The 15,215-nt window shown below is 50.0% G+C and overlaps 1 protein-coding gene across 1 annotated transcript; it reads right to left on the reverse strand.

The window, feature by feature from the left end:
* Positions 1 to 6,301: 6,301 nt before the first annotated feature.
* LOC134970249 (uncharacterized) lies at positions 6,302 to 11,856 on the reverse strand. Its single transcript, XM_063946244.1, has 6 exons — positions 11,708 to 11,856; positions 11,391 to 11,498; positions 10,895 to 11,034; positions 8,919 to 9,015; positions 8,612 to 8,736; positions 6,302 to 8,288 (listed from the first exon to the last, which is right to left on the reverse strand). The coding sequence occupies exons 1-6, from the start codon at positions 11,790 to 11,792 to the stop codon at positions 8,112 to 8,114; spliced, it is 732 nt and encodes a 243-aa protein (XP_063802314.1). The 5' UTR covers positions 11,793 to 11,856; the 3' UTR covers positions 6,302 to 8,111.
* Positions 11,857 to 15,215: the final 3,359 nt, after the last annotated feature.

Here is a 15,215-nt window from a genome sequence, read left to right on the forward strand (position 1 = left end):
GACTGAAAATATTGATACCCTAGATAGGGACAGTATATTTTTGCCTATAGAGCATTTAAAAGATGCATTTCTATATATGCGTGATGCACAGCGGAATATTTGCCGACTGGCATCAAGTCTAAGTGCGTTGTCCATTTCTACCAGTAGAGGGTTATGGACACGTCAGTGGTCAGGTGATGCGTATTCCAAACGGCATTTGGAAGTATTGCCTTAATAAGGGGAGGAGTTATTTGGGGTCGGTCTTTCAGACCTGGTGGCCACGGCAACAGCTGGGAAATCCACGTTTGTACCCCAGGTCGCCTCTCAACATGAGAAGACGCCGTATTATCAGGCGCAGTCTTTTCGTGGACAAGCGGGCAAAATGTTCCTCATTTCTGCCCCGTGACAGAGGGAGAGGAAAAAGGCTGCAGAAATCAGCCAGTTCCCAGGAACAGAAACCCTCTCCCGCCTCTGCCAAGCCCTCAGTATGACGCTGGGGCTTTACAAGCAGAATCAGGCACGGTGGGGGGCCCGTCTCAATGAATTTCAGCGCGCAGTGGGCTCACTCGCAAGTAGACCCCTGGATCCTTCAGGTGATATCTCAGGGGTACAAATTAGAATTCGAGACGTCTCCCCCTCGCCGTTTTCCTAAAGTCGGCTTTACCGATGTCTCCTTCTGACAGGGAGACAGTTTTGGAAGCCATTCACAAGCTGTATTCCCAGCAGGTGATAATCAAGGTACCCCTCCTGCAACAGGGAACGGGGTATTATTCCACACTGTTGTGGTACCGAAGCCGGACGGCTCGGTGAGACCGATTCTAAATCTAAAATCTTTGAACACTTACATACAGAGGTTCAAATTCAAGATTGAGTCACTCAGAGCAGTGATTGCGAACCTGGATGAAGGGGACTACATGATGTCTCGGGACATCAAGGATGCTTACCTTCATGTCAAAATTTACCCTTCTCACCAAGGTACCTCAGGTTTATGGTACAGAACTGTCACTATCAGTTCAGACGCTGCCGTATGGATGGTCCACGGCCCCCGGGTCTTTACCAAGGTAATGGCCGAAATGATGATATTCCTTCGAAGGAAGGGAATTTTAGTTATCCCTTACTTGGACGATTCCCTGATAAGGGTAAGATCCAGGGAACAGTTGGAGGTCGTTGTAGCACTATCTCAGGTAGTGTTGCGGCAGCACGATTGGATTCTCAATATTCCAAAATCGCAGCTGGTTCCGACGACTTGTCTTCGGTTCCTAGGGATGATCCTGGACACAGTCCAGAAAAAGGTGTTTCTCCCGGAGGGGAAAGACAGGGAGTTATCCGAGCTAGTCAGGAACCTCCTAAAACCGAGCCAAGTCTCAGTGCATCAATGCACAAGGGTTCTGGGTAAAATGGTGGCTTCCTACGAAGCAATCCCATTCGGCAGATTCCACGCAAGAACTTTCCAGTGGGACCTGCTGGACAAATGGTCCGGGTCGCATCTTCAGATGCATCAGCGGATAACCCTGTCACCAAGGACAAGGGTGTCCCTCCTGTGGTGGTTGCAGAGTGCTCATCTTCTAGAGGGCCGCAGATTCGGCATTCAGGACTGGGTCCTGGTGACCACGGATGCCAGCCTGCGAGGCTGGGGAGCAGTCACACAGGGAAGGAATATCCAGGGCTTATGGTCAAGCCTGGAGACATCACTTCACATAAATATCCTGAAGCTAAGGGCCATTTACAATGCTCTAAGCTTAGCAAGACCTCTGCTTCAAGGTCAGCCGGTGTTGATCCAGTCGGACAACATCACGGCAGTCACCCACGTAAACAGACAGGGTGGCACAAGAAGCAGGAGGGCAATGGCAGAAGCTGCAAGGATTCTTCGCTGGGCGGAAAATCATGTGATAGCACTGTCAGCAGTATTCATTCCGGGAGTGGACAACTGGGAAGCAGACTTCCTCAGCACGACCTCCACCCGGGAGAGTGGGGACTTCACCCAGAAGTCTTCCACATGATTATAAACCGTTGGGAAAAACTCGACAGGTATTGCGCCAGGTCAAGGGACCCTCAGGCAATAGCTGTAGACGCTCTGGTAACACCGTGGGTGTACCAGTCAGTGTATGTGTTCCCTCCTCTGCCTCTCATACCCAAGGTACTGAGGTTGATAAGATGGAGAGGAGTAAGCACTATATACGTGGCTCCGGATTGGCCAAGAAGGACTTGGTAACCGGAACGTCAAGAGATGCTCACAGAGGATCCGTGGCCTCTACCTCTAAGAAGGGACCTGCTCCAACAAGGACCCTGTCTGTTCCAAGACTTACCGCGGCTGCGTTTGACGGCATGGCGGTTGAACGCCGGATCCTGAAGGAAAAAAGGCATTCCGGATGAAGTCATCCCTATCCTGATCAAAGCCAGGAAGGATGTAACCGCAAAACATTATCACCGCATTTGGCGAAAATATGTTGCGTGGTGCGGGGCCAGTAAGGCCCGACGGAGGAAATTCAACTGGGTCGATTCCTACATTTCCTGCAAACAGGAGTGTCTATGGGCCTGAAATTGGGGTCCATTAAGGTTCAAATTTCGGCCCTGTCAATTTTCTTCCAAAAAGAACTAGCTTCAGTCCCTGAAGTTCAGACGTTTGTAAAAGGGGTACTGCACATACAGCCTCCTTTTGTGCCTCCAGTGGCACTTTGGGATCTCAATGTAGTTTTTTGGGTTCCAAAAGTCACATTGGTTTGAACCACTTAAATCTGTGGAGTTAAAATATCTCACATGGAAAGTGGTCATGCTGTTGGTCCTGGCCTGGGCCAGGCGCGTGTCAGAATTGGCGGCTTTATCCTGTAAAAGCCCTTATCTGATTTTCCATTCGGACAGGGCGGAATTGAGGACTCGTCCTCAGTTTCTCCCTAAGGTGGTTTCAGCGTTTCACCTGAACCAACCTATTGTGGTGCCTGCGGCTACTAGGGACTTGGAGGACTCCAAGTTGCTAGACGTTGTCAGGGCCCTGAAAATATATGTTTCCAGGACGGCTGGAGTCAGAAAATCTGACTCGCTGTTTATCCTGTATGCACCCAACAAGCTGGGTGCTCCTGCTTCTAAGCAGACTATTGCTCGTTGGATTTGTAGTACAATTCAGCTTGCACATTCTATGGCAGGCCTGCCACAGCCAAAAATCTGTTAATGCCCACTCCACAAGGAAGGTGGGCTCATCTTGGGCGGCTGCCCGAGGGGTCTCGGCTTTACAACTTTGCCGAGCAGCTACTTGGTCAGGAGCAAATACGTTTGTAAAATTCTACAAAATTGATACCCTGGCTGAGGAGGACCTGGAGTTCTCTCAATTGGTGCTACAGAGTCATCCGCACTCTCCCGCCCGTTTGGGAGCTTTGGTATAATCCCCATGGTCCTTACGGAGTCCCCAGCATCCACTTAGGACGTTAGAGAAAATAAGAATTTACTTACCGATAATTCTATTTCTCGTAGTCCGTAGTGGATGCTGGGCGCCCATCCCAAGTGCGGATTGTCTGCAATACTGGTACATAGTTATTGTTACCAAAAAATCGGGTTATTGCTATAGTGAGCCATCTTTTCTAGAGGCTCCTCTGTTATCATGCTGTTAACTGGGTTCAGATCACAAGTTGTACAGTGTGATTGGTGTGGCTGGTATGAGTCTTACCCGGGATTCAAAATCCTTCCTTATTGTGTACGCTCGTCCGGGCACAGTATCCTAACTGAGGCTTGGAGGAGGGTCATAGGGGGAGGAGCCAGTGCACACCAGATAGTCCTAAAGCTTTCTTTAGATGTGCCCAGTCTCCTGCGGAGCCGCTATTCCCCATGGTCCTTACGGAGTCCCCAGCATCCACTACGGACTACGAGAAATAGAATTATCGGTAAGTAAATTCTTATTATATATAGATATATAGATAAAAGTAAAACCAAAAGTAATTTATAGTTGGTTTAACATTGGTAGGGCTGTTTCTAGCCAATTTGGCTCCCAGTGCGAGATTTAAAAATGCGCCCCCCCATGACATAAAAAAAATGTGCCCCCAGCCCACACCTAGATAAAAAAACAACAACTTGTGCACGCGCCCGGCAAGGGGGCGTGGCCTCATCTAAATGGGTGTGGCCTCATCTGAAAAGACTACCTCACAATCCAGCTTTTGACCCTGCTCCAACAGATCACGACCACCACAGGAAAAAAAATTCTACCATATTAAGCCCCACACAGTAATGCCCCCTGCACCATATTATTATGCCACACACCGCAATGCCCTTGATACATTAAATCCCCACACTACGGCAGGCAAGAGTCCCCATTTCACACATTACGGCAGGTGTCCCCATTTTACACATTGAGAGAGAGAGAATACTTACAGAGGCGATTACCGCTCTTCGGCCCGCCTCACCAGTCACTCCTCGCGCCGGCCTTTCCCTCTTCCTAACTTCGATCCCCCTCTGTACTCCACTCGGGGGGGGGAGTTTCGCGGAGTGACGGGGTTGCGTCGTGACTTAACGACGCAACCGTGTCATTCCCTGAAACTCCGCCCCCCGAGCGGGTTACTCTGGGAGAAATAGGAGGGGAAAGCAGGGAGCCACAGTTAGTGCCGCGGCGGGCGCCCAGTGCGGTTGCACTGCTCGCCTGCCCCAAGAAACGGCCCTGAACATTGGATCCCACTTATCAAGGCTACAATTAGATGATTCTGGGAAAAAGAATCTGGGTTAAAATTTCTCGTTATCTGCCCTTATAGCCGCATTTTCTGTGCATAACTATTTTATGACTCGTTTCCAGGGTGTGTAATACAACAAAAAAAAAACATGATTGCAATAAAGTAATTGACTTTAGTGTGCGTCTCTTTCTCTCTTTCCCCAGCACCCTCTCTCCATATGCAAGTGTGAAACAGATCAGTATTGTTAATTGATTAATTAGCAACTAGCTGTAACATCTCCCTGCATTTTCACTTTCAGCTGTATCAGCTTGCAGCACACAAAGGAGTCATTTGATTTGTGTGGCGGCCTCTAGTGGCCGCTGGCGCACATAACAGAGGTGAGGAGCAGCCTTAGCCTTTTATTATATAGGATAGGGTTATTATTTCTGGCTACTAGTAGTCACACTGGGTCTGAATACAGGGTGTGAAGCGCTCTGCCCTGAATCAATACGGCTGGTTCCCATTAGTACACGATTGCTTGTTAGGAGAAGCCTGGCGCTATTTGTCCCCCGGCCGGGCTGTGGGGCAGATGCTGCAGACGAGGGCATACCAATCTCTAACAAATCTCCTGACACTGTTCAATTTATACCATCCAGCTGTCTTGTGGGACTACAAGCAACAGCATACACTGCCATGCTTCAGAATTCTACAATAACCAGAGACTTTCAGGGCAATTTATCTAACCCAGTACCAGCGCTGCAATTACACGTGTAACAGACTTACTGAGAAGGGTGACTTTTTATTTTGTAAATTTTTATAGATATAGAATGATCCATCTGAGACTAGATGGGTGGAGATGAGGCCTGGGAGAGGTAAGAGGTTGTAGCAGAGGGTCGGGAATCGCTTCTAAATATTATTAAATGTCTACACAAAGGTGGTCATTACGAGTTGATCACTAGCTGCATTCGTTCGCTGTGCAGCGATGAGGCAAAAAACTGCACTTCTGCGCATGCGTATGCGGCGCAATGTGCACACGCGACGTACTATTACAACGAACGATGTAGTTTCACACAGGGTCTAGCGAAGCTTTTCAGTCGCACTGCTGGCTGCAGAGTGATTGACATGAAGTGGGCATTTCTGGGTGTCAACTGACCGATTTCAGGGAGTGTTCGAAAAAACGCAGGCGTACCAGGAAAAACGCAGGTGTGGCTGGGCAAACGCAGGGCGTGTTTGTGACGTCAAAACAGGAACTGAACAGTCTGAAGTGATCGCAAGCGCTGAGTAGATATTTGGCTACTCTAAAACTGCACATAAAAACTTTGCCGCCGCTCTGCGATCCTTTAATTCGCACTTCTGCTAAGCTAAAGTACACTCCCAGTGGGCGGCGGCATAGCGTTTGCGGGACGTGCAGTCAGGGGAGGCAGTGCCTCCCCTGTCATAATGATTAAGATAATACTAAGAAGATGCATATGACACATATTCTGTGTCATATGTATCTTCTTTATATTATTCTTTACATTTCTCCCCTCTCTATGTATTTGGGAGGCACCGATCGTGGTGCCTCCCGTTGTCACTGCGGAAAGTATGGGGGGCGGGGACTAGTCATGGACAGTAAAAGCCCATTGAAAATATATGGGAAAGCGGCACCATTAGTGGTGCCGCTTTCATACAGGGACGTGCTTTCAACCTATGAAAGCACGTCCCTGTCAATGAGGCCACAGTGATTGGCCAGCGGATCCGTCCCTGGATCCGCTGTCAATCACTGTGTGGGCGACGCGGGGGAGGAGGTGCGGGCTGCTGGATGCGGCGATGGTGCGGGCGGCGGTGGAGCGGGCGTCGGCGGTGCGGGTTGCGGCGGCGGAAATTACCTTTATTCTGCAGAGTTTGGCAGCGGAGCGGTTCCAGTTTCAAAAATGGCGCCTCAGCGTAATTTTTGAAATTCAAGATGGCCGCCGCGAGCCAATCACGGCTCGCCGCGTCATCGCCCCGCCGGCTGACTTATATAAGTCAGCGCGAGGCGGAGGAGAGTCAGTCCGACGGCGGAGGAGGAGCAGTGAAGAGCTCCTGAAGAATGAAGACGCCGGAAGTCCTGGCTGGGCGGCGGCTATGCAAAAGAGCTTAGCAGCCGCCGCCCACCAGGTGAAGACGCTGGAAGCCCTGAGGGGGTGGCGCCCCCCCAGATGAAGACGCCGGAAGCCCTGGGAAGGCGGCAGCCACGCAAAAGAGCTTAAAGGCCGCCGCCCCCAGGTGAAGACCCAGTTTAATAAAGTTTATTTTCAAGATAGTGTGGTGTTTTTATTTTAATATTTTCTTTATAGGTGGACTACAGGTGCCAGCGGGCACTTTATGTCCGGGCATGCGGGCACTTGTGGTTCTCCAAGTGCCAGCATGCTGGGGCAGGCTTGCTGGGACCTGTAGGCTACCTGTAAAGAACAATATTACTATTCTTTGCAGGTGGACTACAGGTGCCAGCAGGCCCTTTGTGTCCGGGCATGCTGGCACTTGTGGTTCTCCAAGTGCCAGCATGCTGGGGCAGGCTTGCTGGGACCTGTAGGCCACCTGTAAAGAACAATATTAACACACAATGAACCCCGCACCCACCGCCACCAGGGGTGCGGGTATAGCACTGGGCTATCAGCCCAGTGCTGGTTATTGCTCGGGAGGGGGGACCCCATTTTTATTTTTTGGGGTTCCCACTTTCCGAGTAATTCCAACCCTGGGCTGACTGGCTGGGGGGCAGATTAATGTAATGGCAGGGAGACCCCACACTGAGTGTCTCCCCTGCTATGGCATTACTCCCCCTAGCTGGTTCTGCCTAGTGCTGGTTTTACTGGTGTGTTGGGGGACCACACTTTTTTTTTTCAGGTGGTGGGGGGGGAGGGCTTCTTAGCTGCCAGTGCCTCCCCAACCAGTGACCTCACCGCACGTCACTGGTTTGCACGGCTGCTAAAAACTGCTAGCGCGCGAACAACTCGGAATGACCACCCAAGGCAAATCACACAATCAATTGTCCGGTATACAGGCCGCAAGTCCCCAAGGAGTATTTAAAAAGTCACGTCCCCACCTATCCCCCTTCCCTGTTCACTAAGAGAGTGCAGGTACAATGCTAGTAGACCAACACAACATATATAACAGTGATATCAGTACATAGGATGTCCACAGTATTGTCAAGGCTGTAGCATAAGGTCTGTAGATTTTCCGCAACATATTGGTCAGTGATGTTCTACAGGGCTGCTGCCAGTACCTTGTGGTTCCACAATGGGATGAAGCCTAAATGCTTGGCCAAGTAGATCTAGATCATATGCTATAGTTACTCATGAGTTACTCATCGGAGGTGGAGGGTGGTGGAGCTGTGAGGCTCTGGTTGGGTTTGTGCAATTCCTGACGATGTTGCTTATGGTCCAGGCAGGATGTTGAGTAGTGGAGCTATGCGCACGGTCAGGGATTGGGGATGTCGCGGTATATGAAGGATAGGTGGCGGCGGTAATACACAAGGACCAAAGCTCACAGTTTCCCTTCCAAGATCAGCGTCTTGAGGTCGGTGGTGGAGTTGGCACACAGGACTGTGTGGGACACCCGCCTCTTTTCCACCAGTGACGCGATGGCCTCTCCCACCTCTAAGTGACTCACGTACCCTGGCCCCAGGCGTTCCGGAGGGGCCACTCCCATGTTGATTTTTACCTGAGAATGGGAAAAAGAAGAAACCTACTTAAGACTTCTGTTGGAGGTGATGGATCAAACCTTCAGCTTCTAGCTCTCATTTATCTTCCATAGTCTAGGAGTTGATAGGTAAATGCTGGTTGCTATGGGTATTTCTCCACCTTATCTCTCCAAGGTTTGATACATCTCCCCCATAGACAAAGACTATTTAATGGTGGCCACAACTGCGGACATCCATGGCAGCCATATATACTGCTTTATGCCCGTTATTTTTCCATCCGCAATTGCATCTGTCTTCATCCCCCTTCTCCTTCTCCTCCAGTATCATTCATCATGTCACAAACCTCGTTTAGTTTACACGCAACGTCTGGATACTCCTCGCGAACCACCTGGGAAAATGCCAGAGCCCCAGCCGCGCCCAGTGTCAGGAACCCAGTGCCAGGCATCAGTAAGCGTTCACCAGCGCCCCCTGTGGCGACACAATAAATTTCAGGCCCACATTGGCTTAGCATTAGGGTGTAATGTCTATGGGATGATAGATGATAAATATATGACAGGGTGTGTAACTTCTGGAGCTGACTGTACTGTAATGGTGGAACAATGGCTGGCGCTAGCAGCAGACAAATGATTATTGCTGATAGGTCACCTTACCTGTGATAAACGTGTACGTGCCACTGGGGTTATCCTTCACCAGTGGGAAGAAAGCCTTCCAGGAGGTGAACGTACTCAGGAGAAGGGTTTCCAGCACCTACATAAAGTGACGGCAGAAAGTTATACCTTCATTATCTCTCCCCCCGCAATTATTCAATTATGTATTTGTAGCTAATAGAAACGTTCAATACATTGGCGGAAGTTTGGAATTCAATGTGTTAAATATTTTCATTTCTGCTTTCAGTCTACGTTTGTAGTTTTCTATACAGCCTCATAAAAGGACAGAAAATTCCAATGTAGTAAAGCAGACCCCAAAATCTACGGTTCATTTTCTACCCCACTCACTGTTTGATGGCACCTCAGCCTCAAGCATGTACCTAGGGTCTAATTCAGATCTGATCGCAGCAGCAGATTTGTTGGCTAATGGGCAAAACCATGTGCACTGCAGGAGGGGGCAGATGTAACATGTGCAGAGAGAGTTAAGCCCCGTACACACGGGGGAGATGTGTGCTGAGCGATCTCGCGTAGACCACTCAGCACACATCTCTCCCCCCGCTCAGCATGCAGCGTGATTGTGTGCCGAGCGAGCATGGTGAAAGAGCGATCTCACTAGATTTGGCATGCATGCTAAATCTAGAGTCAGAGATAGTGATGCGCATCGCTGTCACCGCCACCCTACACATGGAGAGATCCGTGCTTAATTTCTAGTCAGATTGCTTAGAATTTAAGCATGGATCTCTCCGTGTGTACCCCCCTTTAGATTTGGGTGGGGTGTGTTCAAACTGAAATCTAAATTGCAGTGTAAAAATAAAGCAGCCAGTATTTACCCTGCACAGAAACAAAATAACCCACCCAAATCTAACTCTCTCTGCACATGTTACATCTGCCTCCACTGCAGTGCACATGGGGTGTCATTCTGACCCGATCGCACGCTGCGCTTCGTCGCAGCCGTGCGATCGGGTTGGAACTGCGCATGTGCTGCGCCCGCATTGCGCAGGCGCGTCGTTGCCCAGCGACAGACATCACTGGGCAGCGATGCCGCTGGCGAAGAAAGTGGTCGCAGCGGCGACCGCAAGAAGATTGACAGGAGGGAGGCGTCAATTCACCGTTTTCTGGGCGTGAAGATCCGAACGCAGACGTGTCGAGGCGTTTGGAGGGCGGATGTCTGACGTCAATTCCAGGACCTGCATCGCTGGATTCATCGCACAGGGTAAGTAAGTATTACCCTGGTCATCTTTTACACAAAACTTTTTTAGCATAGCAGGGATGCACAAGCGTTCGCAGCCCTGCTATGCAAAAAACCACTCCCCCATAGGCGGCATCTAGTTGATCGCACGGGCAGCAAAAAGTTGCTACGTGCGATCAACTCGGAATGACCCCCTTGGTTTTGCCCAACTGCTAACAAATTTGCTGCTGTGATCAGGTCTGAATTACCTCCTCAGTCTGTGGACACATCAGTAGCATTTTATACAGTCTCTCTCTGTACAGGACATGAGCGGAGTTTAGGAAGTTGTCTGCTAAGTCTTGTACCTTCCTACCTGTGCACTGATGTCCTGTTACATCGCTGCGGATGGCGTGCTGGACTATGTATTCTCAGTACTTACAGTGCTCATCTGTGCTTATATTGAATGACTGAAGGCAGGACTATTGGCATAGGTGCATTCAGGGTCGGACTGGCCCACAGGGGTACCAGGAAAACCACCGGTGGGCCCCACTGCCTGAGGGCCCACTCCTTCCTCTAGGGATCAGGTTCCAGACTGTGCACTGGTATTATACATGGTAGATATGTTGCATTACACTGCACTAAACTATTGTGTATTTCAAGCCTCTGTGGAGACTGGCCACACCCCCTTTGTAGGCTGGTCACACCCCTAAGTATGGGCCCCTATAACTACATTCCCCCGGTGGACCCTTCATACCCCAGTCCGACACTGGGTGCATTGTGTGCTGACTGCAGAGGCCTGTTGCCACCATACCCTTTGCAGCTCCTGCAGTGACTGCATGTGAGGTGGACCTCCTTGCCACCAGCTGAAGCCCAGCGAGGACACAACATCTGTCACCTTTCCCACTCGGCTGACCAGGGCAGCTGCCGCCTTCTGCGCCCCCTCCTCAGAGCCTGCACAAAACCCAAACACAAATGGGTCAGACAGCCAGACGGAACCGCAGGCACCCCCAGGACAGTACAGACAATGGGAGAGTTCCACATGTAATTGCTATAACCGAGAAGCAGGGGCGGAAGGCTTCTTCATCTGATCATGGGGCACAGGTGTGCCATAAGGTGAATGATAGACTATAGGAAAGCAGAGAAGCTCCCAGGAAGATGTGGATTACAGGACATTGGAGTGTAAGATGCGGTGCGGAGTGCCACCACTTTCATAACACAATGTACACAACACACAAACCACAAACATTCCGGGAAAGGCTGGCACAGGTGGTGCGGTGCCCCCTGGTTCCCGCACCCGCACCTCTTACCCACGTCTCCAAGCAGGGTATGCAGATTGTCTTTGTGGGTTCCCGGAACAAAACTTATCAGCTTCTCCAAGCGGGAATTGTCCCTGGAGATCACAGCTACCTGGAACCCTGCCACCAAAGAGGATTATGAATCACCCCAGGGTCACAATGTGCTCCCAGCTATAATGCAGACACTATAGTCATTATACAGATGGTCAAAGTAACTGCCCCACTCAGCTGCCCAGGTTTGTGAATGTGCCTCTGTCCCCCCTCATTGTCATCTATGGCCAGACCAGAGGACGCTCTCCAAGGAACTCTCTACCTACACTATTTCTTACCTTTCTCCAGAAGACATTTCACAATCCCTGAGCCCACCGTGCCAGCACCCCCGAGCACCAACACCAGTCTCTGCGAGGAGGACATAGTGACCACAGGCTTCCCAGACAGAGGCAGAGAGCCCAGCGGACAGCAAGCAGCAGACAGATCAGCTATACAGACCCAATATTAATACTGAGCTGTACATGGTCCCTCCCCAAAATCCTTCATACCTCCCCCCAAAATAAACCAGACACCACCCTCCCTCTTATTCTCCCCCTGACTCCACTCTTCATCTATAGGCGGTGTCAGCAGGTGATTCTAGCAATTGTGTAAGCTGTTTAGGCATAGATGAAATTTGATTGCAAGCTCTGCGGGACAGTCTTTACACAATCATGGAGAATCCAGAACTCCTTGCTGACTTATTAAAAAAAATTTACACAACAATTTAAAAATAAAATAGAAGGTTAAATACTAAACTCTGGTGCATTTAGCTGAAATGACCTGTGCGGTAAATGAAGAAATAGCCACAGGTCAGTGTTTGTTGTCAGGTGGCGCCCTCTGCAGGCAGCACTCGTCTATCAGCTGTTATGTCTGTCACTACAGGACTAGCAAACGCTGAAATCATGGATCTGATTCTCAAGACCGGGCGGCAGAGCCTCACCCTGTATTACTCCAGTTCTTTTACTATATAAATTATCAGAATAATACAAAGAAGATACTTATAGCTTATCGCTATAGGGTAACAAAGTATATACCGCTGCACCTTTGTATAATGCCACCATGCACCCACGGGTTCATATATGTATGTGTATACCTGGCCCTGGTACTATCCAGGGGAGGTAGTTACGTGACCGGGTCACATTACAGATGCCGGAATCCCGCCCTCTTAAAGTCCCACAGTGCTGACTATCCCCACTCGTGGGTGTCTACGACCACCATAGAATGGGAATGTAACCCGAGGCGAGTGCCCGCACCCCTCCCCTGTCGGGCATCTAAAAGTCGGGATCCCGGAGACCACCGGTCCTGCACACCCAACCTCTAGCTAGTGCCTCCTCAGCCATTGACCTCATCGCACCACCTCACATCAGAACGATGTGTTCCCAGCCGATACGCCAGCCGACATATAGCAAAGTGCGTACACACTGTGCGATGCAGGGTACGGCGGCACAATGCACCATGCCATGCTGCATTTAGAAGCACGGCGTCGTACATGATATCTTCTGAATGACAGCGCAGCGCGGGCAGCCACAAGATACCAATAATGACCCGCCGGAGCGTGCAATTGAGGGCACACACTGAACAATCTGCACCATTTGTCATTCCAATTAGCCTGGAAATGACAAGTAATGCCAATGTTATTCTGGTGTGTATCCGGACGAAATTTGGGTACACACTTGCACAATATCGTGCCACTTTGTCCAATCCTGGCGAATCAGAATGACAAATCAGTCGTATCGTGCAGTGTGTATGGTCGATTGCGCGCTCCTGCTGGTCGCATGCAAGGTCATAATTCAGAGCCAGGCGCAGTGCAGGGCTGCTTTCTAACAGCCTATGAGCTCTGCACCGCGGAGCACTACCGGCCTGATTCAGAATTGTACACTATTGCACAGCCACAAGGAAGCGGTTGTGCAATACTGTACAGCTCGTATGTAAATGCAGCAGGAGGCGTTTGGTGTAAATAGACGCCTTCTGACTGTTTCCATGCTCCGCTGGTGCGTCTCAAGACTTCAGGTTACTCAGCATGACCGTCTCTGACCTGCAGCCGAGGTCAGTATGTTGACACTGACCTTGCCACTCCCACAAAATGGGGGCACTGCGTACGAGAACACAGGACTCGTTCTGCACATGCGCAGTGTCTCCACCATCAGACTTGTACGCTAACCATTATAAATCGAATCTTCTGATTCTTTGGATTCTTCACTGCAGCCAGGGGCCCACCAAAGAATTTCTGGCCAAGGACAGTGATTGCTGCAGTCACTATGACATCTGGCTGGGAACCCCAGCAGGATAAAGGAGTTGGGTATGAATGACCGGTGCGTGGGATCCCGACAGTCAATATACTGACGCCAGGATCCCGATGTATGAAATCCCGAACAGGGGTGAGTATTCTACGCGAACCTCTCTGTCCTACCCCTAACCAGAGCCAGCCGTAACCAATATGATGCCCTAGGTAAGATTTTGGCTGGTGCCCTCTAGCACCACCGTTAGTTCCGCCTCTGACCCTGCACCCCTTTCCCGGCACCATCACTCCTCACCCATAGCAGTCCTCATTTTGGTGCTCCTACCCCCTATATTTTAAATAGAAACAGTGCCCCCATTAGCGCACAGCCCAAAAAGGAGGCGCGTTCTTGCTGGGAAGGGGCATGGTTACACAATATTACACCCAATTTAAATAATACCAAACAGTAGTGCAACTTTATTCATATTTTATCATGCGATAGTGCCCCTTATTCACGTTACATCACACATTAGTACCACTTTACCATATATACGTTACTCCTCACAGTAGAGCTCCTTATTCACATTACACCACACTAAAAAGCTCCTTATTCACATTACACCACACCCTATTGCTCTTTATTCACATTACACCACACAGTAGTGCCCTTTCTATACGTTACACCACACAGTAGAGCACCTTATACACACAATGTGCCATTTTTCCGACAATCAGGAATTCCGATAATAATTGAATAGACCCCCATAGTCAGAATACCAACATTTAAATGCCAACATGTCAAAATGCCGACATGCGTTTTTAAGGAATTTTTGCCCTGGTGGACCTGGAGTGGGAATATAACAGTGTGCCGAGCGCAGCGAGGGGCCGTGCCCGAAGAGTGCCTGGCCAGAGTCAGCTGGCAGCTCTGCTAACGTTGGGCACCTTTTTGCTGAAAATGCATCTTATTTGCATAGCTATGTGACTAGGGTTATTAAAATAATATGCAGCATGCCTATATTCTGTGTGCGACTGTGGCTGCATCTGCATACGAAATGTTACGTTACAGTGATTTCCAGGAATACACTGTAACGTAGCATTTCCTATGCAGATACAGCCACAGTCGCACACAGAATATAGGGGCTAATTCAGACCTGATCGCTCGCTAGCTGTTTTCTCTAACGTCCTAAGTGGATGCTGGGGACTCCGTAAGGACCATGGGGAATAGCGGCTCCGCAGGAGACTGGGCACATCTAAAGAAAGCTTTAGGACTATCTGGTGTGCACTGGCTCCTCCCCCTATGACCCTCCTCCAAGTCTCAGTTAGATCTCTGTGCCCGAACGAGAAGGGTGCACACTAGGTGGCTCTCCTGAGCTTCTTAGTGAAAGTTTTAGTTTAGATTTTTTATTTTCAGTGAGACCTGCTGGCAACAGGCTCACTGCATCGAGGGACTAAGGGGAGAAGAAGCGAACTCACCTGCGTGCAGAGTGGATTGGGCTTCTTAGGCTGCTGGACATTAGCTCCAGAGGGACGATCACAGGCCCAGCCATGGATGGGTCCCAGAGCCGCGCCGCCGGCCCCCTTACAGAGCC

Source organism: Pseudophryne corroboree, chromosome 11, assembly GCF_028390025.1.
Source record: "Pseudophryne corroboree isolate aPseCor3 chromosome 11, aPseCor3.hap2, whole genome shotgun sequence".
Classification (NCBI taxonomy): domain Eukaryota; kingdom Metazoa; phylum Chordata; class Amphibia; order Anura; family Myobatrachidae; genus Pseudophryne; species Pseudophryne corroboree.